Below are 27491 nucleotides of genomic sequence, written 5' to 3' on the forward strand. Positions count from 1 at the left end.
TGAAGGCGAGCAATCTAACACAACAAAAACCCTCACAGGCCGTGAGAATGTTGGACTTTCATTGTTTCCAAAGACATAAACCTTGTAATTACTTGAAATCATTTGCAACCGACGTTTCAGTCATATTTTTAAATGACAGAACATGCCAAATTAGTGTAATTTGTGATTGTTTATAAGTACTTCTGTCACAAGTACTTGTGTGGTCAGCATATTTCTGATGACTCCGTCCACGCAGTCAATGTTCTATAAAAGATGCAAAATATTGTTACTAGCACTCAATGACATATAGGTACTTTACGTCTACACCGTGGACCACTACTGAAATATTGCTGAGTGCTTCGTTGAAAAACAACAACACAAACACAGGGGAGCATATCGGTGAGTACTTAGTCCTCTGTCCAGGATTTATAGCGGAATGCCTGTACTATAGCGTTTCTAGGTGACAAATGGAAGGATGGTCATAATTATATTTGCTCCTTTTTATGTACCGATTTGGTCATTGCACGACATCAACCCCTATCAACTGGCGCTATCAGTCTTTTCGGCTACGGCCGCTTTATGGCTAAAATAATGCCGTTGCGACGTTAAATTTTAACGCACTCACTTCTCGTATACGGAACACAGTGACTGTTATTATAATATAATTGTTAAACAAGTAGCAGTTAACCTTTTTCTTTGCTTCCTAGTGTTTACAACATGTTGCGGGTGATGTTCGTCGTCTTGACGGTGTTGACGGTGGCGGTGGAGTCGAAAGGAGGTCAGTCGTTCATTTATTTTCGAGAACACCTGGTGTCATCACTATTTGGTAGTGATTCATAAACACATGCTTATGAAATAGTCGGAATCGTACATTGGACTGTGGTTTTGGCATAGATTTCTTTCACTTCTATCTTAAAGTTTCCTTTTAACCTCGATGGAATCTATCTCGGTGGATAATCGAGACTGGTTATTCGCTGGCGTTGAGGTGATATTACGATTATAGTCAGGTTTTGCCGCTTTTGTTTAGGAGACACAATTCTTATTTTTGGTTCCGGCTTCCCCGATAATAGCAACAAAATGCCGCGAGGAAAATAGAAATTTTATTCAAAATATATTAATTTCCTTAATACTCCACTGAGCCTAATTAATGGATGTAAAACAATGCACAAAAAATAGAATAGTATGTAATTTTTTCTTACACACCTGATGGTGAAAAACCCATTTGAGATGACTGGTATCAAACATATGTGTGAGATCGAATTCCAGGCCAGTGATTGGCTACTCCATGGTGATGACCTGAGGTCAGATGATGACGGACTGATTCTTAGTTATTGATAAGTTGCTCGTGCTTCAGTCGAATGTTGACCTACGTACAGGACCGTGTTAATAATAATAATAATAATAAATAAATAATAATAATAGACAAACTCGTCCTCGTCCTCGCCACAGCGACACATATGTCCCCCCTCTTCAACCCTCACTTCGAAGTCGAATAAAATTAAAACGTCATCACGCAAACTAATACACTTCACAGTTTTGAATTCCCTCTTTTTTTATCAATCACTGTTATTTTAGGCAAAGCAAAATTACTGAAAGTGACTTCTGAAAATTTGGTACATCGTAAATCTCGCCAAATCACAATTCACGGCGTTATTTACTGTGTGTTAAGCAATCTAAATATCGGATATTTACTCGAATAGTTAAAATAGAAAAACAGCATATTAGTGACCACGGGTATTAAATCACTAATGATACACAAGCGCTGTAGTGTACGTTCCGCCATATTGGATTGTGTTTACAAAATGCCGGTTATGAGACGCCTATTCGATATGGTATATTTCAACTCAGCTGCTATACATGCATCCCTGAATTCCTCATACCTATTAGAAACAAATGACAAATGGTCTTTGTCACCAATGCAAATTATCCAGATGAAATCATGCGAAATAAATTAGCTGTGGAAACGAACACTGTGCTCGGAAAACTGTACTTGCTGAAGTGTTTACAAAGCATTTTTAGAGGTTCTTACGTCTAATTGTTGCATACATTGGCTCGATCACGCGTTTGAGAATATTCATTGGAAGAGTATCTTTGCACTAATTATGGAATTACAAATATACACATTACAATTATGTGGTAAATTCAACAGAAACCATAAATGCTTCCGTACTGTGTAACGCCATGACTGACGCTAGATCACGTCACAAACAAATGACAGTACGCAGATTGTCAGAATGTTTCTGATTGCTTACGTGACACATTTATGTATATGCGATCCCTAAATCACCGAAAATCCTCCTAAGGAAATCCCGAATACTGTTGTCAGTGAACACGCCATTTTGTAAAAGTCGGTCACCGGAAGTGATATCATACGGAAGTAAACATTGCTGTACATATTTGGTAATTTCTTTGAGGTGAAAACTTTTAACTTGGCAACCGTGTTCTTTGTTTTTGTCTAGTTTGCATTATCATTATCGCCTTGATAATTCACAATTATGGTGGAAACCATTTCGTGTAGGGTCACATTATTTATGAGTAGTAAGCAGTACGTAGGATGACGTCACTTCTGACAGACTGAGTGGTGTTATGTATTAATGCGCTAATGCGATCACGATAATAGACAATAAGCATCGATTCGATGCTAAAAAGGTGTGATTTTAGGGTATGTAAGCAACAGATTACTGCTCTCGTGCGTGTCAGATACCATCGATCTTACAACTCGTTGTCACAAAGCGTATCTAACTCGCTTTCGCTCGTTATAGCTACCGACTAACTACCACATGTCATTAAAAAAAACAGACTGATATTTGCATGAACAACGCTATACTTATTTTCTTATACATACGTCTTAATGGTCTTTTTCAATTTGTTTTCTTCTTAAAGCGACGTGACAGACAATCACTGGGTAATAATTAAAACTATTTGAAAGTTTCATGTATTTACAGGAACAGATCTGTACATGTATGTGTGAATCAGTTTAACGCCGCTTTGAGTAGTATATAGAGAATCTCACCCGAGTGTCTTTTGATATCAAATATATCAACACGAGTTGATAAAAGTGGTAAAAAATCACGAGACTTGCCGAGGATTTTTGCTTCTTTTATCAACGAGTGTTGATATATTTGATATCAAAAGACACGAGGGTGAAATTTTATTTATCATCCAACATCATTCTTCCTACTTTTTCAATTTGTAGACATTAATTAGCAGTGTTTTCAGTGTAAAAAGTACTGCTAACATCTTCAGTAGCAGAGCCATTAGTGATGTCATTTGATTGTGACGTCATGGTAACCGGTGACGTCACAATGGTCTGCAAAGCATTTGATGTAATTTCATTGCAGCGATATCTACAGTGTAGATATCGCTTGATCTAGTCCAAGCGATATCTCCTGTGGGAGCCAGTTTTGGATGATAAAATGTTTTATCAAGGCGGCACGGATTAATGCTGTCGAAAAATCCAAAATAACATATCAAAGTTACTGATTTCGATTTTTTAAAATAAACTTGAAGTAACGAGAGAGAGAAAGATATCACGAGAAATTGATCGAAGTAGCGATTAAGAACTAGAAATTTCGAGAAAATAATTGAAATTACGACAAATTTCGATTTAGACAAAATAAAATTTTGCTTCCAAAGTGGCACCATTAGGCTTTCGTAGTGGCACCCGCCAATCATACAACATGCACAAACTTGCAAACAATCGAGACTTGCCCAGAGTACAATTAGGTGATGGGCCAGACAATCCAGTGACACGATATCGCATTTAATGATTTTGTTGAAACTGAAAACATCATGTTGATTTCGAATTGCGTTGTCTGTGCATAGTTTCTGTTGTTTACTGGCACAGAGAAAACATTTTGTAACCATATGAACCAGGATAGGTTGAGTTGTGACCTGACAATTAACCCCGTATGACAATGTATGAGGTCCCTCTGGCGCGTACCATTGTGAAGAAAGGAGTAACGGGTGGTCCTCGACAAGCAGTACGATGGATATGTTCGTGTCCTGTCCTGGCGTGTTTTTTTTGGTAAGGGGGTCGACAATCGCATTAATGTGGTGATGCATTATTTTCAAGTATTATTTTAATGCATGCTATAAACAAGCTAGCGTGAACACAGATAACATCTTGGGGTGAACGACCGCCTCCGTGGTCTAGTGGTAGAGCGTCCGCCCGGAGAGCAGAAGGTCCGTCCGGGGTTCGATCCCCCGGCCGCGTCGTACCAAAAGACGTTAAATGATGGTACTTGTTGTTACCCTGTCTGGCGCTCGGCATTAAGGGGCTAAATCAAGGACACACACACACACACACACACACATCGGCATTAAGAGGCTAAAACAAGGACTGGTCGGCTCGGAGTGGGGTATTCATGTTAAACTGCGGCATGGTATCTCATTGTGCTAGCACTATAAATCGGCATCAGTCCGGACTAGTACAACCAGCCACACACACACACACACACACACACACACACACGTGCATGCACGTCGCTATATAAGTGCAATAATCTTGGACGCGACGTTAAACCCTATTTCACCTCACCTAACCTCACCTCTTGGGGTGAACACGAACTGTCAAGGATTAAAAGGATTACCCTGACAACGATTACTGATTAGTTAAACCAGAACAAATATAAAAGCTGATAAGCTAAGCAATTGTAAAACAGTAAAAAAAGAGAGTAAATAAATCAACACTTTGACAAGATAATTGAAAGATACATAGACAACAAACTAAGTCGGCTACAACCAATTAACACTTGAGATTTAATTAACCCAACACTCTAATAAATAACGGGAAATAATCACAGTGGGTCTGTCCCTATAGGTCCCTTGGACAACAAAATAGACGAAAACGCCTGAATAGCAAACTGGTCTTATAGACTAAAGCCCCAGTCACTTTGACTGGGCAAAGAAATTCTAAACTTCCCAAAATAAAAGGTACTTTAGTCACAATCATTGAAAAGGGTACTTGACCAAAAGTGTAACTTGCCTCCCGATGGTAAATAAGTACTTGACCTATACAAGACGGAAAGTCGGTCATCTACGGATTACTAGAAAAACGCGGTAGGAAATATAAAAGCCTAGCCAGTAAGTTTTAGCTGAATACCACCCCTCAGAACCTGAGAGAAAACTGCCCCATAACCACTTACTAACGAAACCTGACTATTTGATCAGTTTCGACCTGAACAAACCAGTAGCAAGGTGACACGTTAATGGTCTAGCGAGACCTGGAGGTGAAGACACATGCTTTCGCCAAAGGTTATAACCCGTATGCGTGGACGTCGTAGAGAACAACCTGTCCTGTCAGCCGTGGGTGTGGTTAGGTGAAATGGGGTTTAACGTCGCGTCCAAGATTATTGCACTTATATAGCGACGTGCATGCACGTGTGTGTGTGGCTGCTTGTACTTGTCTGGACTGATGCCGATTTATAGTGCTAGCTCACTGAGATACCATGCTGCAGTTTAACATGAATACCCCACTCAGACACAGTATACTGGCTCAGGGCCGACCAGTCCTTGTTTTATCCCCTTAATTCCGAGCGCCAGACAAGGTGAAAGCGGCCGGGAACGAACCCCGCACCTTCCGCTATCCGGGCGGACGCTCCACTCCAAGACCACGGGGACAACCAAAGTGTGTTTCCTAACACCGAGAAACCCCGAATAGCAAACTAAGTACTAAACCAATACAGAAGTGAGTGAGGGAGGGAGTTTGGTTTAACGCCGCTTTTAACAGTATTCCAGTTATATCGCGGCGTGTCAGCTTAATGTGGGAGGAAAGCTCGAAGTGATGCAGGTCTCAGACGTTTACCACTTCGGTGAAACCCACGAGCACGGGTATGGTGCTGACAAACCCAGAAACATATCGTGGCGAACCGGGATTCGAACCCACAATTGTAGGTTTCTGGCATGCCCAAGGGACGCAACTCTGCACAGCGAATCGCGGCGCCTAAGACGACTGGGCCACCGGTGCCCCCCACTGGTCCAACAGAACATTATTGACTATAGTGGCATGAAAAAGGATTATTTCTTGACAACTTTGTTAATATTATATTTGCACAAAGCTGGATCCGCGCTGAAGGATAAGTACTCCTGGACCAAAGCTGGGGGATTAAAATGGACCAAAGGCGAATCCATTGACAAGCAAGATGAAGATGCTGACGAGGACCAACTGCAAAGTTCAGGCGATGTCCAGACTCCAACTGTGACACTGTGACACAATTAAAACATGCCATGATGTTGATTCAGATAAATTGATCAGATAACATGTGGCTCATGTAACGTGAGTTAGAATGTGCATAGGAGTTTCATGTAGCATGCATGGGATGTGATTCAGATAAATAATCAGTCAGATGCGATATGGCTCAGATGTAGCATGAATCAGATAGGATATGGCTCAGTTGTGGCATGAATCAGATAGGATATGGCTCAGATTTAGCATGAATCAGATAGGATATAACTCAGTTGTGGCATGAATCAGATAGGATATGGCTCAGATTTAGCATGAATCAGATAGGATATGGCTCAGATGTAGCATGAATCAGATAGGATATGGCTCAGATGTAGCATTAATCAGATAGGATATGGCTCAGATGTAGCATGGATCAGATAGGATATGCTTCAGATATCCAATGGATCAGATAGTACATGGTTCAGAAATCGCATGGATCAGATAGGATATGGCTCAAATGTAGCATGGATCAGATAGGATATGGCTCAGATCTAGCATGGATCAGATAGGATATGGCTCAGATGTAGCATGGATCAGATAGGATATGCTTCAGATATCGCATGGATCAGATAGTACATGGTTCAGAAATCGCATGGATAAGATAGGATATGGCTCAAATGGAGTATTAATCAGATAGGATATGGCTCAGATGTATCACAGATCAGATAGGATATGGCTCAGATGTGGTATGGATCAGATAGGATATGGTTCAGATATCGCTTGGATCAGATAGGATATGGCTCAGATGTAGCATTCATCAGATTGGATATGGTTCAGATATCCCATGGATTAGATAGTATATGGTTCAGAAATCGCATAGATCAGATAGGATATGGCTCAGATGTATCACAGATCAGATAGGATATGGCTCAGATGTAGCATGCATCAGATAGGATATGGCCCAAATGTAGCATGGATCAGATGGGATATGGCTCAGATGCAGCATGAATCAGATAGGATATGGCTCAGATGTAGCATGCATCAGGTAGGATATGGCCCAGATATATCACAGATCAGATAGAATATGGCTCAGATGTAGCATGCATCAGATTGGATATGTATCAGATGTAGCATGCATCAGGTAGGATATGGCCCAGATGTAGCATGGATCAGATGGGATATGGCTCAGATGTAGCATGAATCAGATAGGATATAGCTCAGATGTATCACATATCAGATAGGGTATGGCTCAGATGTAGCATGCATCAGGTAGGATATGGCCCAGATGTAGCATGAATCAGATAGGACATGGCTCAGATGTATCACAGATCAGATAGGGTATGGCTCAGATGTATCACAGATCAGATAGGATATACTCAGATATCGCATGGATCAGATAGGAAATAACTCAGATATAGCATGGGTATGATAGAATATCGTTCCAATTTAGCATGGATCAGATGGGATATGTTTTGGACATAAAATAGTTTATGGTTACCAAGGATTTTAAAGATCAGGTATGTGAATTTAACAGACAGGCTAGCAAATTCTCATTGTTGCATGTCATTTCTCGTATGATACTTTGTTTAGGTGAGACAGTGATGAGCATATTACTGAAACAACAGGAGCACCTGCTTGAGGAAATGACAGGAGTCCGCAGAGACGGTAAATCTGTTATACATACTAGTATTTGAGTAACAAGCAGGGAAGTTATCGTCACCATCTTAACATATGTATCCTAGAACTGTATTTGGCTTTTCAAATTTAAAAGGTGGGCAGTGTTTGAAAATAAATTCCGGTTGGAACTTGTGTAGTTCAAGTATGGTCATAACACAACTACGCCTAACAGTGGCATACAGTAGTCCGGTTTGCATTCGGGTGGTAGCTCAGTCGGCCGATAGGACATAGAACTCAGGGGTGAAGATTATGATGCCAGCAGCAAGGTCATCACATGATTAGAGGCACACTGGGACCGACTGGCCAATGTTCCCGGCGCGTTGACCCGCTCTGTTAATTACACATACAGGATTGTTTGTTGTTTAACGCCACACTCAGCAATATTCCAGCTATATGACGGCGGTCTGTTAATAATCGAGTCTGGATCAGACAATTCTGTGATTAATATCATGAGCATCGATCCACGCAATTTGGATACGATGACATGCATCAAATAAGTCAGTGAGCCTGACCACCCGATCCCGTCATTCGACTCTTACGACAAGCATAGTCGCCTTTTACGTCAAGCATGAGTTGCGGAAGACCTATTCTACCCCGGATCTTCACGGGTCTAAACATACAGAAAGTTGCGAAGTTTTCACCATGATCATAATTAAGAATTGTTTCTCTGGCATAGACCTCGCCGCTACGTCGCCAACATCTTTTTCTGTCATCTGTGATTACTATTGTAATCCTATGTTAAAGTATGGGAGTTAAGATCATCTTAGCACTAAATCGCTTTGTGCAAGTGGGCCCTGGTCTCATTGCAACCCCACTTCAGCTTCTACTTGCATTTCATTGTGATTAGATGTTTCGTTCAGTTGCGACACCACGGTGTTGTTAATGTACACCTCGCCGCAGCTACATTTATATCTTTTAAATTAGTTCTTAGTTTAGTTATTTTCTGTCCGTTGTGTAATACTATACATGATGAAACAATTAGATATTTTGGATAAATAAAGTTTCAAAAACAAAACTTTTGACTTGGTTTCCAGAAAAGGGGTGTTACCATTTGGTAGAATATGATTCCTGTCGGTGAAGGAATGTTATTGGTTGTTATGATATTAGGTTTTGGAGTGCTCTGATATTATACAATATTGGGATGTTACCGGTTGTTGGGTCCTAGTGGACTTTGATACCCAGTGAAGACATGTTACCGGATGTTATAATATTAAGTTTGGGAGCACTTTGATGTCTGTAAAGGAAATTCAATGTTACCGGATGCTTTAATATTAAATCCTGTAACACTCTGATATACAATGTCCCAGTTTCCCAGATGAAGTCGGCCATTGATGCTTCAAATACCAAATGTGGTCCACACAAGCACTCTTTTGACGGTGAGTACTTTCATTATAAATTGTCATTATTCCTTTGAACATCATCACAACCCTCCCACCCTCGGTACATTTAGATTACTGCAACATATTTCCTATTGTCATCTTGCGTTTACTGATTTATGTGGGGGGCACGGGTGGCCCAGTCGTCTAAGGCGCCGCGATTCCCTGTGTGCCAAAGTTGCGTCCCTTTGGCACACCAGAATCCTATGATTGCGGGTTCGAATCCCGTTTCGCCCCGATGATGTTTCTTGGTTTGTCAGCACCATACCCGTGCTCGTTGGTTTCACCAAAGTGATAAACGTCGAAGACCTGCATCACTTCGGGATTTCCTCCCACATTAACCTGATACGCCGTGATATAATAGCTGGAATCCTGTTCAAATCGGCGTTAAACCCAACTCACTCACTCAATCAATTGTTATATACAACTGTGATAATCCCAGATTAGGCAAGAATCAGATGTCTTCCGGATGTGAATTAATAAAACGTGAAGAAGAGATCTTCTCAGTTTGAAATGTTAACATTCTCTCGTTCCTTACTTTGTCTGCACTTCAGATTCCAATGGTGTCACAAAGTCACACAGTGAGCGTGGACAGGGTCCGTCCAGGAAACACACTCGGTTTTCGCACAGTGGTCATGTCCAAAAGTTGCATCGTGGTCGCGCCCAGATATCGTCCAATGGTCACACCCAGACACTGCCCAATGGTCACGCCCAAATGTCACACAGTGGTCAGGCCCGGACGCCGTACGCTAATCACGCCCTGATACCGCCAAATGGTCATGCCAAAATGTCGCACAGTGGTCACGCCAAGATGCCGTCCAATGGTCACGCCCAAACGTCGCACAGTGGTCAGGCCCAGAGATTGTCCAATGGTCACGCCCAAACGTCGCACAGTGGTCAGGCTCAGAGATTGTCCGATGGTCACGCCCAAACGTCGCACAGTGGTCACGCCAAGATGCCGTCCAATGGTCACGCCCAAACGTCGCACAGTGGTCAGGCCCAGAGATTGTCCAATGGTCACGCCCAAACGTCGCACAGTGGTCAGGCTCAGAGATTGTCCGATGGTCACGCCCAAACGTCGCACAGTGGTCAGGCCAAGAGATTGTCCGATGGTAACGCCAAAACGGCGCCCAATGGTCGCGCTCGGATGCCGTCCGATAATAACGCACAGGCGTCGTACAGCGGTCACGCCCGAACGTCGGATCGCGGTCTTGCTAAGGGCAGGGGAAGTCGAGGAGGTTACTATGTTACAACTTCAAAATATTTGATCTTGCTCTGTGTTAAATGTTAAACTGCGGATCCGCACATCGCAACAACTAACTAAAATCAGCAGAACTTCAGCAGAATCCCGGCACTCCGTTTGTCTCGAACTTCCTCGACACATTTTCGATTGTCACCATATCTTCGAGTTATCATTGATGTGTTAATAGTTTCTTTCTCACGTGTCTTTCGAGAATTTCAGCAGAAATTCGGTAAAATTATCGCATCGTTGTTGCAATGTGTCGGTGGCAGTTCCGTGGAATGCTACGAAATTAATGAAACGTGTATCCGTGGAAGTGTATCTATCCCATGATACTGTAGTGGTTCCTGGTTGGTTCCAAACAGATTAACTAGCCTCTTCAGCCTCTCCAGCCTCTCTAGCCTCTTTAGCCTCTACCGCCTCTACCGCCTCTCTGGCCTTTCCGGCCTCTCTAGCCTCTCTAGCCTCTACCGCCTCTCCAGCCTCTCTGGCCTTTCCAGCATCTCTAGCCTCTCTAGCCTCTACCGCCTCTCTAGCCACTCTAGCCTCCCTAGCCACACTAGTCTCTCCAGTCTCTCCAGCCTCACTAGCCTCTCCAGCATCTCTCGCCTCTCTATCCTCTCTCGCCTCTCGATCCTCTCCAGTCACACTAGCCTTCTGAAGATTCTCTAGCCTCCATAGCCTCTCTCGCCTCTCTAGCCTCCATAGCCTCTCTCGCCTCTCCAGCCTGTCTAGCCTCTATAGCCTCTTCAGCCCCTCTTGCCTTTCCAGCCTCTCCAGTTTCTCCAGCCTCACTAGCCTCTCCAGCATCTCTAGCCTCCCTAGCCTCCCATAGCCTCTCCTGCTTCTGAAGATTCTCTAGCCGCCATAGCCTCTCTCGCCTCTCCAGTATCTCGCCTCCATAGGCTCCCCAGCCTCCATAACTTCTCCAGCTTCTGAATATTCTCTAGCCTTTGGCACGGATATTTTGGTCTGTCCGCTCGTGGGTTTCACCAAAGCGGTACTTCTAGTACCCATGGCACTCATCACGTTCACGAGGTAAGATAAAACTGTGCAAAGGGGTGTTCAACATAAATTACTCTGTCATCGAGTGGTGGTAAGGTGTAAGGGGCGTAACTCCCTCAGTCTAATTCAAGGCCGTAAATGTACTTCACAGACTATATAGTATTAGTGTATAAGCAATAAAACAAACACAGACAATATGGGTAACTTTGAATACGAATTCACTGAATTAGCGCTACATAAATGTAAATCATTCAATGCAGTGTCTAGTATATGTATAGGTACAACATGCTCTGTCCACCGTGTGTATAAGTACAACATTCTATGTCCACCGTGTGTATAAGTACAACATGCCCTGTCCACCGTGTGTATAAGTACAGCATGCTCTGTCCACCGTGTGTATAGGTACAACTTGCTCTGTCCACCGTGTGTATAAGTACAGCATGCTCTGTCCACCGTGTGTATAGGTACAACATGCTCTGTTCACCGTGTGTATAGGTACAACATGCTCTGTCCACCATGTGTATAGGTACAACATGCTCTGTTCACCGTGTGTATAGGTACAACATGCTCTGTCCACCGTGTGTATAAGTACAACATTCTATGTCCACCGTGTGTATAAGTACAACATGCCCTGTCCACCGTGTGTATAAGTACAACATTCTATGTCCACCGTGTGTATAAGTACAACATGCCCTGTCCACCGTGTGTATAAGTACAGCATGCTCTGTCCACCGTGTGTATAGGTACAACTTGCTCTGTCCACCGTGTGTATAAGTACAGCATGCTCTGTCCACCGTGTGTATAGGTACAACTTGCTCTGTCCACCGTGTCTATAGGTACAACATGCTCTGTCTACCGTGTGTATAGGTACAACATGCTCTGTCCACCGTGTGTATAGGTACAACATGCTCTGTCCATCGTGTCTATAGGTACAACATGCTCTGTCTACCATGTCTATAGGTACAACATGCTCTGTCTACCGTGTCTATAGGTACAACATGCTCTGTCCACCGTGTCTATAGGTACAACATACTATGTCCACCGTGTGTATGGGTACAACATGCCCTGTCCACCATGTGTATAGGTACAACATGCTCTGTTCATTATGTGTATAGGTACAACATGATCTGTCCACCGTGTCTATAGGTACAACATACTATGTCCACCGTGTGTATGGGTACAACATGCCCTGTCCACCGTGTGTATAGGTACAACATGCTCTGTTTACCGTGTGTATAAGTACAACATGATCTGTCCACCGTCTGTATAAGTACAACATGCTCTGTAATTTATCTACAGGATTAGGTATAACATGCATTATCTACCACAGGGATTTGCGTAACATTCATTGTCTATTGCAGGGGCGACCATAGCTCAGCAGATGATTGGTGCGATGGGCGGGATGGGCGGGTCAGTGTTTCGCCAAAAAGGTTCCGGCAGTGGCTTTTTCGGAAACAAAAGAAAATCAGCTTCCGGAACCTTATCCAAGATTTTTTCAAAGTTTGGCTAATAGAAAAAAATGGAAAGGTATATTACTCACACAGTTTAGATACCAATCATACATACAGTTATTATCGGGACAAGGTTACTAGAAAAGAAATGTCTCTGGAAGGGTCTTGAAAATATTATTTATTTCGAAAAATTGCAATACGCATAATATGTTTACAATAACTTTGCATCGTTTTTATTCAAAACAGTCCTAATGCTTCGTCCGCGAAATTTGTCATTTTTAGTAAATTTATCCAACTAGCGACTGTAAAATATATAATCTGCTTCTTTCATCTGTGTAGAAGGTAGGTATGCAAATTAAACCGTTTTTGTTTTAGGTACGGGAACAAAGACAATGAACAATCGTCTATCGTGGAGAATCTCAGTCACATGCATCAGTCCTGTTGTTGCCAATGTTTCTTTCCAACACCTGGAATATGTTAATACATAATGCTGCATATCTAATCAATGCGTTTGTTCTTTCTCCGTGGCCTAGTGGTCTAGCGTCCGCCCGGGGAGCGGAAGTTCCGGGGTTTCATTCTCCGGCCGCGGGATACCAAAATACGTTAAAAGATGGTACTTTTTGTTACCCTGTCTGGCGCTCGGCATTTAGGTGATATAACAAGGACTGGTCCGCTCGGGGTCAGAATACTGTGTCTGAGTGGGATATCCATGTTAACCGGCAAGGCGCTCCGTGAGGATCCGGGTTAGGATTTGTCTTCGGCAACCACACTTTCAAGAGGCGACTAACGGGATCGGGTGGTCAGACTCGCTGAATTGGATGATGCATGTTATCACATCCAAATCGCTTGGATCGATGCTGATGATGGCAATCACTGTATTGTCTGGTCTAGACTCGATTATATACAGACATAGCTGGAATATTGCTGGATGTGGAGGTGGGGGTTGTAAAGAAATAGGATTTTAAAAATCCGGATAAATCAGCTGGACCCGTTGCTTCAAAAATGTCAAGGAGAATGTCCTTAGCATTATATGTCTCTTCTACAGTGTTGTATACATATACTCGTCAACTAAATCAAGGTTGTGTAAAATGTTGTGTATCGACGAGGCGCGCATAGACGCTGACCAGGTTGACCGTTCGGACTGTACAAGAAAACAGGACGAGATGCATTTTGCTACTCTCCTGGAATAGTATCAAGTGGTACATTTGTGCGATTCTGCATATTCGGCCAACGCTGAAAATAAAAGTACTTGATCAGTAATATTTTCTGAGTTTTACTGAGGGACAAAATTCGAGGATATAAAAATAAATATATGTCTATGACTATATAAACCCATCTTCCCGAGGCAAGAGAGTTAACTGAGTCACTATAAAAGTCCAGTTTCCACCCTTGCCGAACTAGGCTGGTATTATGGAGTAACGTTTTGTCTGGACTAACGAGTCTATGCATAGTCCAATCAAAATCGCGCACCGAAATCGAAATCCGGTTCGTAAACTGTCCTGCAGATTTCGATCGTTTGCAGGATTTGCAAAGCATGTGCACCGTCAACTCGCTGTCAACAGATATTTTCCAAATCTTTTAACGTTTTTAATCAAGGTGCTCATGTGATTTAATGCACTTCGCGATGTAAGACCCGTTTTATCACAATATAGATCTTGATTATCGATCAGATCGTCCTGACTGGGCGCCACCATTTTGTGTGAAGCAAACGCAAGTGATGCGAGAGGTGGAATCTGATTGGTCCATAGGAGAGGCTTAGAAGGGACATAACTGGTAATAGCCACTGGTGGCGCTACGATCGAGCCCAGTAACTCCAGCCTAGTTCGGCAAGGGTGGAAACTGGACTTTTAAAATCAGTTAACTCCCTTGCCTCGGGAAGATGGTATAAACCAGTCTTGATTATCCCCCCGAAATATATTCCACTGGGTGTAAAAGGCAATGTTGAGGAAGATGTGACAGTTATAAGAATGGATCACTGAAAATCAGTAATGACAACGGGTGGACGCGATAAGCATGTCCTGCTCGCTCCAGCGGCAACACCCACCACTCAATTCCAATGGCGCACCAACATACAGTTTCACAGGCTGATAACGACAAGAGTCATCAACATTCATCAACAAACGACAAATCCCCCCCCCCCCCCCCCCAATCCAAAGTGAGATTGTCACTTCCCTGCAGTAGAACATCTATGGACCTTATTTTAGTCACCATGATACAATAGAATATAGATATAGGGATTGAGAAACGTCAAGCCGAAATTATCACTGAAGAGCAGGATGTTCTAAGGGCGAGGGGCATTCTGGGTGCAGATCCACAGAAACTGCTTGACGCACAGAAATATCACCATTGAACTGAATTCTTACCAAAGAGCCCTACTCGTTTGTTTAAATTCTACGTTGTATTTGGTGAAATTCAGTATTATATATACAGAAACAGAAAATAGGAATGTCAAATGTACGATATATTTACGTTTTGAAAGCTTAACTCCAACTAACTTACAGGTTCTTCGTTTTACGGCAATTGTTTTCATGTGTCAAAGATGCAACTAGAAAATGGGGCAGTATCAATTTGAGAACATGTTCGTCTGGTAAGTCAGTATCCTAGTCGACCTTTCCAATCTTGAAGACATCAATTTGAGAACACATTCTCATAAAGTAAGCCAGTAACCAACAGCTAATTTTTTCCAATCTAGCCAACAGAATATTAGCGCATCTTGCAGACATGTTTTAATAATATTTCCGTCTGTTTGGTAATGTTGCCTCGGGCTACGTATTTGTGTACTATGTATGTCTAAACCCAGTGACAAAAAGGAATATTGTCCCTCCGTAGCCTAACAACCTCCCCCCCCCCCCCCCTCTCTCTCTCTCTCTCTCTCTCTCTCTCTCTCGCTCTCTCTCTCTCTCTTAACTAATATATTTCTTTATTAAAACCAAGAGCCTCGTTTGTCCTTAGTACATGGCCTACTGTCTTAAACGGAACAACAAACCCCGAGAGAAACCCAGCTTCGGAAATAACATCGTCACGCCGTAGAGCCGGGTTCGATTCTCCGTATAGGTACATTGTGGCAAGCCCATTTTCCGGTGTCCCCTATCGTGATATTGCTGTAATATTGCAAAAAGCGGCATTAAACCATACTCACTCACTCACTTACTCGGAAATGGCATGACTCCAGCCAGTTATAGGGTCGACATTCATAGCAGAGAAACACCACACTCAGAAGATCAGTGTTGATTCAGTGTATGTGCGGGCATCAGATTTCATCCCTTTGCCTACTGTCACGACGCCCTAACACCTCACGCGATCATTCGGCAGAAGAAGAGGTCACATTGTAAGTCACATTCGGCAGAAGCAGAGGTCACACTGTAAGTCACATTCGGCAGAAGCAGAGGTCACATTGTGGGACACTGTCAGCCGCCTACACAACGGTTACAGTTGATTACGTCAGTAAACACCCATTTCTACAGGACGCGGGTCTTCAAAGTACGTTACAGCTATGTAAAATAAGTTACTTATTTCTATTTATACATTTCAAAGAAAAGAATGGGGTAGGAGTGAAGGGCAGTGAATTAATTTTATTGATTTGCTTTCTATGTAAAACTAGTGAAAATAATTAATTCGTAAAATTATTTTAAATTTTGAAACACCATACTGTTTGTGATATCTCGAGTAATAATTGACAGCAAAGGTTGGTAAAATATAATCTATTAAGATTATGATCTCATGAAGGATTTTAAATATATATTAAAAATAATTTATTGTAATATGTTTTTTCGGTGCTGCAGAACCAACTACTGAAACTTAACGCGAGCTTCGGTGTTTCATGGGGCGGTCGGGCAGCCTAGTGGTTAAAGCGTTCGCTCGTTACGCCGAAGACCCGGATTCGATTCCCGACATGGGTACAATGTGTGAAGCCCATTTCTGGTGTCCCCCGCCGTGATATTGCTGGAATATTGCTAAAAGCGATGTAAAACCATACTCAACAACAACAACTACTACTGAAAGTGGGTTTATAATGCCTTTGGATATATTTGAATAACAGACAAGGCTTTTATTTCAGCAATAGAGAAGTCACCTGTGATTATATGACTAACAGGCTGGTAGCAGTGTAATGAGCTTCCAATTTCACTTCCTGAAATACGTTCCTATAATTGAACTACTTGAATGACATGATGCTAGCACAGGAAAATCAAATGTTAGTTAAGTTTGAAGTTCTTTCCTTATTTGCAAATTTAACATTCAAGAACATGTCTTTTTTCTGATTTAGTTGTAATCCAATCGCTCCTGAAGAAAATTCATCATCTTCCAAATCAATGGTATCATTTGGCCTTCGTCCTTTCTCTTGACAATGGCTGCATCGTCGGGTACCAGGTGGCAGTTCGCCAACTTTTTTGATGTTTTTATTTTGTCATGACATCCAAAGTCCATGTTACACAACAGTCGAATCCAATGATCCTAATATGTCAACTGCATTTATGTAAGGCTATTAGATGGAATTTCAATTATGTTTTTTGTTGCTTTGGTTGAACCTGAGCAGGCATAGTGTGTGTTTTGTAGCAATCTGAATATTGTAATCTTTGCGCTGGGAGATGTTTCAAGGAGAAGAGTTATTTTACCTAATCATCATTGTGATTTCTTTTATCAATTTTTACATGTATTTTAACTTTTTATTATTTTATATTTTCTTTCTATTTACTTTTTTGTTGTAGGGGGAGGGGTGGGGATGGTGATTCAAGTGACTACTCTATTCCTCTTGTTAACACCCGGGGTAGAATAGGTCTTCCGCAACCCATGCTTGCCGTAAAAGACGACTATGCTTGTCGCACGAGGCGACTTAGGGGATCGGGTGGTCAGGCTCGCTGACTTGTTTGATGAATGTCATCGATCCCAATCGTGGATCCCATCGTGGATCGATGCTCATGATATCACTCTGGATTGTCTGGTCCAGACTCGATTATTTACAGACCGCCGTCATATAGACAAACAAACAAACAAACAAACATAAATACATTGCCCCGTGGGGATTCCAGGTTCTAGTACCTCGGTTACCGACTAGGGCACACCGCTATTTTAAAAGGCCCGTTGCTCTAAATGTGATTTCGGGTGAGAATCGGTCCTCATCACCCATGCTGATCGAATGAGACGTTTTAATGGATCGAATGGTCTGATTCTGTGATTTTTCTGATTGTGTGCCTTCGTGCCCGACAATATCAATGAAACTGTTACGGACACTATTATTTATAGACCGCCGAAAGCCCAGGTTCGAATCCCCATGTGTGTTCAAAGCCCATTTCTTGTGTCCCCCGCTGTCATATTTCTTGAATATTGCTAAAGTCGCTATTATTTACATGCCTCCGTCGTGTAGGTGGAATACAGCTGATGCACATGCGAAGTGTTTATTTAACCTCGGAAGGGTATCCATCACACACCTTCATTTACTGAACGAGAGGTGTGTGGACTTTACATAGGGGGTCCTAGCTGTATTTAAGACGGTACTCGACAAGACGAGCGTAGTGACGTTGACATCGCAGCTTGTTTCAGTCACCAAGAAACAATACATTGGACTCTAATTTGTGTCGTCATTCGACTCGAGATGAAGCTGTCATGGCTAATAGAGTCAGGGTAACAGAATGGAGATATGTTCTTGATACTGTAGTATAAAATGTGACATAATAATCATATAATCAGTTCCATGACTTCAGTAAATGTTGAGGGGCGGTCGGGTAGCCTAGTGGTTAAAGCGTTCGCTCGTCACGCCGAAGACCCGGGTTCGATTCCCGACATGGGTACAATGAGTAAAGCCCATTTCTGGTGTCCCCTGCCGTGATATTGCTGGAATATTGCTAAAAGCGGCGTAACACCATACTCACTCACTCAGTAAATGTTGATAATTAGTTCGCGAATAAACTTACTAACTGTTAATAATTAGTTCCAAGAATTAAGTAACTGTTAATAATTAGTTCGTGACTAAAGTAACTTTTTATATCGGTTCCATACCTTTAGTAAATGTTCATTATTAGTCCATGACTAACGTAACTGTTTACAATCAGTTCCATGACTTTAGTAACTGTTCAAACTTTGGTCGTGACTAAAGTAACTGTATGTAATTAGTTACATGACTTATTTGACTGTTTATGTTTAGTTACATACCTTAGGTAACTGTTTATGTTTAGCTACACGACTGAAGTAACTGTTTATGTTTAGCTACACGACTGAAGTAACTGTTTATGTTTAGCTACACGACTTAAGTAACTGTTTATGTTTAGCTACACGACTTAAGTAACTGTTTATGTTTAGCTACACGACTTAAGTAACTGTTCATGTTTAAATACACGACTTAAGTAACTGTTTATGTTTAGCTACACGACTTAAGTAACTGTTTATGTTTAGCAACGCGACTTAAGTAACTGTTTATGTTTAGCTACACGATTTAAGTAACTGTTTATGTTTAGCTACACGACTTAAGTAACTGTTTATGTTTAGCTACACGACTTAAGTAACTGTTTATGTTTAGCTACACGACTTAAGTAACTGTTTATGTTTAGCAACGCGACTTAAGTAACTGTTTATAATTAGTTCCAGGACTGCAGTGGTTAGTTGGGCGTGTCAAGGTTTTCATGACGGGCTGTAGTTCAATGAACGTCTTAGTGAAATACAAACACGGTAGATCTTCACTACCGAAGTAAAGACAGAAATGACGCGAATCTTCTGGACAGGACCGCGACGAATTGTTTGTTTTATCGTTGTTGCAAATTGTTATCCATTTTTTTGAATTTATAAACGGTGATTTTAGGATGAAACTCTCCACGTTGCGTTATTAACATTTAGGGAGAAAAGAAATGGTACCTTTGAAACCCGTCACTAAATTTAGAAAGATTCGGCCAAATTAATGGACTCTTTGTTTGTAAGAGTTGACAGAAATGGAACCGGGTCTGGGTTTTTATGTGAGGTTCAAGAGTTTCGAATTATCTCAAGGAAAAGATAACTGTACCAAATTTCTACAAAAGCTAGAAAAATAATGAATGTATAATTATCCAAATGTCTTTTGATGGGCAACATGTGTATACATGACAAGCATGAGGTAGATACACCAACGCGGATAAATAAATACAGTTTTATTAGTCTCATTCATTCGCTGACCGCCTCCGTGGCCTATTGGTAGAGCGTCCGCCTGGAGAGCGGAAGGTCCGGGGTTCGATCCCCGGCCGCGTCATATCAAAAGACGTTGAAAAATGGTACTTGTTGTTACCCTGTCTGGCGCTCGGCATTAAAGTGCTAAAACAAGGACTGGTCGGCTCGGAATCAGTTTTCTGTGTCTGAGTGGGGTATCCATGTTAAACTGCGGCATGGTATCTCAGTGTGCTAGTACTATAAATCGGCATCAGTCCGCTTTACAGCGCAATAATCTTGGATGCCACGTTAAACCCCATTTCACCTCACCTCACCTTCATTTATCCATTTCCGTTGTGTCATTACCATACCGCGTTGCGTGTTTCTTCAAGCTTCTTCACATTGTGAGAATTGTACATGTCTTATCTGAAGAGTTTTCCAGAAATCATACTAGTCGTAAAAGGCGCTTAAAATAAGGAGTAGGTGATCACAATGTGTGATTGTCTGATTGTACCCCGACACTGTGGAGAATTGTTGCAGCTGGATATTCCTTAATGAGTGAGTGAGTTGTGTTTATCGCCGCTTTTAACAATAATCCTGTTATATTATGGCGGGTCAGATTAATGTCGTAGGAAAGCCCGAGGCGATGCAGGTCTCAGACGTTTACCACTTCGGTGAAACCCACGAGCACGGGTATGATGCTGACAAACCTAGAAACATAATCGGGGCGAACCGGGATTCGAACTCACAATCATAGGTTTCTGACGTGCGCAAGGCTCATCGGGGCGAACCGGGATTCGAACCCACAATCATAGGTTTCTGGCGTGCCACAGGGACGCAACACTGCACAGCGAATCGACTGGGCCACCCATGCCCCCTATTCCTTAATGAGACGAAACCAACATGTGTGCATTTGAGTTGAAATTAATAACCAAAGTGCCATCTGATGATTCTTTTTATTAAAAAAAATATTATCATAAGATATCTTCGAGACAGTCGTCAGCATGGTTTGTGTAACAGACAAGCCGGGTCACCGTCGGCGGTCTTGTAAAAGATGTTGAGGTTGGACAAACCCATTAGCCTGTAAGAAAAGTATACAATGAAATATAATCACCACTTTGTCTTATTAGAAGTGCCACAACGTGATCGTGGCCAAATATACTACTCAAAAGAACTTAAAGAACACTTTAGTCTTTCATATTGCTTTAGTTGTGGCATGGCATCTGTCGGACGTTCTTTAACGTTTTTGTGTAGTATATCTACCATTAATGTTTTCTTTAATCCATTTTCAAGAATACATATTATTCATTAATCATAGCCTTAATATTATCCATAAAGGTAAATATATAGTGTAATTTAATGTGTCCGAAATTTGCACGTGCATTTTAGAGATGCTCAATGCTGATTGGTCAGTTAAAGCGATATGACGTGACATTACTTCATTGTTGAGAACAATGCGATATGACGTCGACGTTATCCATTGTTAGCGAAGTCACAAGTTGACAACATTGCGTCATCTGAACAATAGTAAAGGAATAATTGTTCATTAGATATGCTTGATTTCCTGCTTTTTTATGTACAATAACCTACGGTTATAACGAACTCAAAGGGACCACTAATTTTAATTCGTTATAACCGTAGTTCGTTATAAGCAAATGTACGGAATATATACAGCAATTAGACAGGGCCAAAAAAAATAGTTCGTTATATCCGTCAGTTCGTTATAAGCGTGTACTTTATAACCGATCTGTAACAAACATTCCTAAATTTCACCAATTTCTGAACTGCAGCAATATTGCACAGGAGAAGTCATTCATTGCCATGCCGCCGGGAAACGGGGTCACAATGCTGGGACGTCACAGAACCTTGCGACACTACTCCATTCCGCCTCAAGGAATACGCGACGTGTAATAGTATTGGAATTTAGTCCATCTTGGCTTGGTACATTATGCTGTATCTTCATTATTTGCCTGTGTGTTATACTCAACGTCCCCGCTTCATACACTACTACCAATTTTATGAAACAAGTCAATAGTATCTGGTATTACACGGGAGTATTTTATTTATTACTACTTAATAACTTTTTAAATTTTCACTGTCGTGTTTAAATAGGCATATAGAACATAGCGTGTTACTTACCTGTGGTGTTGAAAAAACCAGATCTGGTCGTAGTCTCAACGCTCATGTACTGTTCCTGAAACCTTTTGGCCTGTTTCACGAATACCTTCGCTCCTCCACATACGGACTTGATGAGCCCAGCCATGAAGACCTTCACTTTCTGTTCCTTACTCATGGACTTCAGTTTCTCGGCTAATTTTACTGCGTCCATGTTGCTAGACACCGTGTCGTATGTGTCGGTCCCATTGCCCATTCCAGCCATTAAATCTGTGCCGTTCGTAGATGCGTTGTTGCTCTGTTGTTGTCCCATCATCCTGGTAATATTATCAAAGATAATAAAAATTATCAATAATAATAAGAACAATAATAATGATAAAGCGACAAAATAGAAATCTCTGTATAAAGCAGGGACGATTGTACGATTCCGACTATGTCATGAACATGTGTTTATGAATCACTATGAAACAGTAAATTTACCAGGTGTTCACGAAAAGGTGAGCGTATCCTGCCCCAATGGTGGTACCCGTTACAAACACACGCAAAGGCAAGTCAATTGTTTACCTGAAGCAACACGGGAACATATGGTACAAGTCAACACATGGTATCTTTCAAAAGTTAAAGATAAATTTCGAGCAGGTTTTCTTGGGTTTATGTTACAAAAACACAGGGCGCTGAACATAGAGGCAAAAGGAAGAATAGACGCATGTTTGATGTTGTCTCCAAATGAAACAAGTAGCAATTAGTTATTTGATGACGATGTATATAACATGGATGTCATTGTTGTGTATTTGACCGCAGGTTTGTCGTGTTTCGGCGACTGTTCAGCCTAGTAACGTTTTGATAAGTTTGTAACATTCTGGTCAAATCTAAATTTTAAGTGTATACTTTCTTTTGTCCGTCAATCTAGTGTACTCAAAAGATTTTTGTTTGTTTTAAGTGTAAACTTTCCTTTATTCCGCAATCAAGTTTAGTCGAATGATTTTTTTTTTTTTTTGGGAGATGATTTAATCAGTATGGACAGAGGACAAAAATGGAACTCCGCTGAGACGTATTTAGGCCTTTTAGTATGACTCAATGTCTATCTTTGTTGTTTGTTTGTCTGTTGTCACTCAGCAATATTCCATATATGACTGCGGTCTGTAAATAATCGAGTCTCGACCAGACAATCCTATGATTGACATTGTTTGTTGCTTAACGCCGCACTCAGCAATACTTAGGCTGGGTGCAAATAATATAGACCAGACAATCCAGCGATTGACATCACGAGCATCGATCTACGCAATTGGGATACGATGACATGCGTCAACCAAGTCAGCAAACCTGACCACCCGATCCTGTTAGTCGCCTCTTACGACTAGCATGGGTTGCTGAAGACCCATTCTAACCCGGAATCTTCACCGGACGACTGTATTTGTTCCCAGTCTGGATGAACATATACGTGTACTTTTGTCCAGATTACACATATATGTTAATTGTTGTCTTCTACGTTTTATTCTTACGTTTTGAATATGAACCATCCGGAAAGAACTTCTCCTTGGCGACAGAGTTTCAGTATATTTATCTCAAATACAATTTATCAATAAAATACATTTATCTAAAAACCTTAAATGAATATACTCCGAGATTGAAATAACACGTTATGCCAGAACGACTTTAAATCCGCCGAGATGATATTTTACCATGGTCTGTCTTCTAAAATGATTTGCTTATCTCAGAACCTGATAGGGGTGAGCCATACAATCTATGTTTTATAACGTTCGGTGATAGTAACGAGAGATAGTCACATCCTTGAAACTTACACCATGAAAGAAATTTCTTTTTTTTCAGCGAAGAAATCTAATGCCTGAGTCTTTGTACATGAGTAAGTTTTGTATTACATCACGTGTAGCATTGTTCCAGTTATATCACGGCGGGGGACACCAACAATGGGCTTCACACAATCGAGTTGACCAACACTTTACCCACTAGGCTACCGTACCGCCCGTTAACCTTTAAGATATCACACATTACAAATACACACACACAAACGCAAGCTAACGATCACATACGTACACGCGCGCGCGTATTGCTAAACTTACATGGACATCTGGTCACTGACTTCAGCACACTGGCACAGCTGGACGAACTCGTGAGAGATCTTGAAAGCGACTTCGTGCTTCTTCTTCTCAAATTCCTGAATGAATTCCATCATCTTCCTCTGCTTGTCCATCCCTTTGAGGACCGCCATCTTCTTCTGCCACATGGCATACATCTGTTGCGCCTCCCCGTCATCAGAGTTTTTCATCTCACCGTACTTCATGAATTCTTGGAATTTCTTGAACTTCTCGAGAGCCTTGGCTTTTTCTTCCCAGTCCATACCCTTGTTGTCCTGGTCCATCCCATCTCCACCCTGCATCTGTCTCTTCATCTGCTTCATCGTCTTGACGAATTTGGCGAACTTGGCGAACATCATGAACGCTTTCTTCTTCTGTTGCATTTCTTCCTCTTCCTTTGCTGCCTTCATCTTGCCGGCAAACGCCTTGAAGGCAACGAACATTTTGAATGCCTTTGCCTTCTGCTCAAAGCTGAGTTCCTTGGTTTCCTTCTCCAATTCCTTGTCATGTTGCTTTTCTTGTTCCTGGTTGGCTTTCTTGGCCTTCATTGCTTTGGCGAACTTGACGAATTTGAAGAACATTGCTTTCTTCTCATCCATGTCCATCTCTCCATCATCTTCCTTTTGTTCTCCGCTATTTTCCATCTTGGCCGTCTTGACAAACTTATTGAAAGCTACAAATTTCTCAAAGGCTTTCTTCTTCTCTTCAAATGCCTCACGCTCTTTTTCCTCCTTCATTTTCTCAGCAAATTTCTTGAAAGCAACAAATATTTTGAAAGCCTTGGCCTTCTTCTCAAAGTCCATCCCTTCTGTCCTCTTTTCGAATTCCATGTCCTCGGCGCCTTCCATGCCTTTAGCCTTCATCGCTTTCATGAACTTCACAAACTTCTCAAACTTCTCATACTGAGCCTTCTTTTCTTCATCTCCCATTTCCTTCTCTTCCATTTCACCGCCCATCTCCTTTGCCTTCTTTGCCATCTTGACGAACTGGACGAATCTGCAAAACATCTCAAAAGCCTTCTTTTTTTCCTCAAATGCCTCATGTTCTTTATCCTCCTTCATTTTCTCAGCAAACTTCTTGAAAGCAACGAACATTTTGAATGCCTTAGCCTTCTGCTCAAAGTCCATTCCCTCTGTGTTTTGGTCAAATTCTTCATCGTGTTCTTTTTCCATCTTCGCAGCCTCCTTCTTTTCCTTCATGTGAGCAATGAACTTGTGGAATTTCTCCAACATCTCCTTTTCCTCTCCCTCTCCTCTCTCCTCACCCTTTTGCCCCTCCTCATCCTCATCCTCCCCATGCATCTTTTTAGCAAAGGCTAGGAACTTCTTGAAAGCCTCTTTCTTCTCCTCCATTTCTTTTTTTTCCTTTGATTCTTTCATTTTCCCAAAGAACATTTTGAATTTAACAAACGTTTCAAAAGCTTCCTTCTTCTTTTCAAAGCTCATTTCGCCCATGCCTTTGCCTTCACCTTCACCTTCACCTTCGCCTTTGCCCTCACCTTCACCTTCGCCTTTCATTCCAGCCATCTTCATTGAGAACTTCTTGAAAGCAGCAAAGGTTTTAAAGGCCTCAATCTTCTTCTCCGTTTCTTTCTTTTCCTTCAGATCCTTGGCCTTCTCTGCAAACATGCCGAATGCTTTGAACGCCTTGTATGCCTCCATCTTCTGTTCAAGAGACATGCCTTCATCTTCCCCGGATGAAGGATTAGCAAATGCCAGAGACAAGAGACACAGCAATATCGAAAATTTCAACATCTTGATATCTGGAAGAAACGAATGGACACTTAATATACTGAACAAAAAGTTTGAAATCATAAATATTATGTGGGATGTTTTCATGAAACTGTGTGCTCAGTCTTCACACAAAAATATTCATAATCCCTAGTGGTTTTGTTCAGTATATGTTACCAGTAACTTTACTTCAATTACAACATTTGCTATACATGAAAAAAGAAAATGATGTATGGAGCATTAGGGAGTAAGTCATTGGAAACTAGTCAACGAACACCAAGCACTCTTTGTTAGACTGGAGTGTTCGGATTAATTATAATCATTTGTTGACGATGAAGAAAATAAAGAGTGTACATGCAATAACAGAATCGGAGCTTGAATATCGTTGAGCATTCACAGTAAGCAAACGTAACATGCCAACTACTGTTGAGCATTCATCTCAGTAACGGAGACAAGCTCGAGCAACGTTGAACATTCAGCCAAAGTCATGCTCAGTAACGGAGACTAGCTCGGGTAACGTTGTACATTCAGCCTAAGTCATGCTCAGTAACGGAGACTAGCTCGGGTAACGTTGTACATTCAGCCTAAGTCATGCTCAGTAACGGAGACTAGCTCGGGTAACGTTGTACATTCAGCCTAAGTCATGCTCAGTAACGGAGACTAGCTCGGGTAACGTTGTACATTCAGCCTAAGTCATGCTCAGTAACGGAGACTAGCTCGGGTAACGTTGTACATTCAGCCTAAGTCATGCTCAGTAACGGAGACTAGCTCGGGTAACGTTAAACATTCAGCCTAAGTCATGCTTAGTAACGGAGAATAGCTCGGGTAACGTTGAACATTCAGCCTAAGTCATGCTTAGTAACGGAGAATAGCTCGGGTAACGTTGAACATGCAGAATACACACCATGATCATAACTTGTAAGCTTTATTTAAACACTGAGTGTAAAGATGTCGACAACTATATGTAAAGTTTCTGCTCAGTGCGTGATTATTTTTCCTTGTGTATAGTTCCAATTTTTTACCGTTTGTAAAGTGGCAAAAAACGGGTAAGTTATATATGTCATGTCTTCACCTTAAAGGCATTAAAACAATACTGAAAATTCATTGTTTCATGTGCAGGCAAAGTCCGTTCCTCTCTTGTTCCCCACCCGACGGGTAAACTTCAACATGCAATTAATATAAGCGCCTTGCATAAAAAAGACGTCACTCTACCCAACCGAAAGCAAGGCTTACCTGGTGAGGTGGGGACCTTCGGCAGATCTGCTGGTAAATGTGGTTGCATCACAGTTTAAATAGAGATCTTATTTGCCGAGGGTAAATATTACGCGGGCTACCCGTTCTGACAACCTGACAAAACTATTGGCTGATTTAATTTCGTGACTGATGCCTTGTCCATTTGGGCGCTAGCAGGGAACGCACAGAAAAACGGGAACGTTTAATCGGCCCCCTACTTTATTTACCAAGAGGACCACTGACGCTATAGAACACAAGGGCTGGGTAACCAGGGCCTCTTCAGGCAGGGCATGTTTATTTGTGTATCGTGCACTGA

At 41.7% G+C, this 27491-nt stretch overlaps 2 protein-coding genes across 2 annotated transcripts; one reads left to right on the top strand and one right to left on the bottom strand.

Moving 5' to 3' along the window:
* Nucleotides 1-696: 696 nt before the first annotated feature.
* On the top strand, nucleotides 697-12953 carry LOC139471978 (uncharacterized). Its single transcript, XM_071254484.1, has 7 exons — nucleotides 697-757; nucleotides 6039-6186; nucleotides 7079-7176; nucleotides 7736-7810; nucleotides 9130-9198; nucleotides 9753-10436; nucleotides 12805-12953. The coding sequence occupies exons 1-7, from the start codon at nucleotides 697-699 to the stop codon at nucleotides 12951-12953; spliced, it is 1284 nt and encodes a 427-aa protein (XP_071110585.1).
* Nucleotides 12954-20938: 7985 nt separating this feature from the next.
* LOC139471644 (axoneme-associated protein mst101(2)-like) lies at nucleotides 20939-27256 on the bottom strand. Its single transcript, XM_071254055.1, has 4 exons — nucleotides 27176-27256; nucleotides 24198-25974; nucleotides 22141-22433; nucleotides 20939-21082 (listed from the first exon to the last, which is right to left on the bottom strand). Exons 1-4 carry the CDS (start codon nucleotides 27222-27224, stop codon nucleotides 21078-21080), a joined length of 2124 nt encoding a protein of 707 aa, XP_071110156.1. The 5' UTR covers nucleotides 27225-27256; the 3' UTR covers nucleotides 20939-21077.
* Between the last annotated feature and the right edge of the window lie 235 nt (nucleotides 27257-27491).

This window comes from Haliotis cracherodii, unplaced genomic scaffold (genome assembly GCF_022045235.1).
Source record: "Haliotis cracherodii isolate W230 unplaced genomic scaffold, xgHalCrac1.p SCAF_23, whole genome shotgun sequence".
NCBI classification, from domain to species: Eukaryota; Metazoa; Mollusca; class Gastropoda; order Lepetellida; family Haliotidae; genus Haliotis; species Haliotis cracherodii.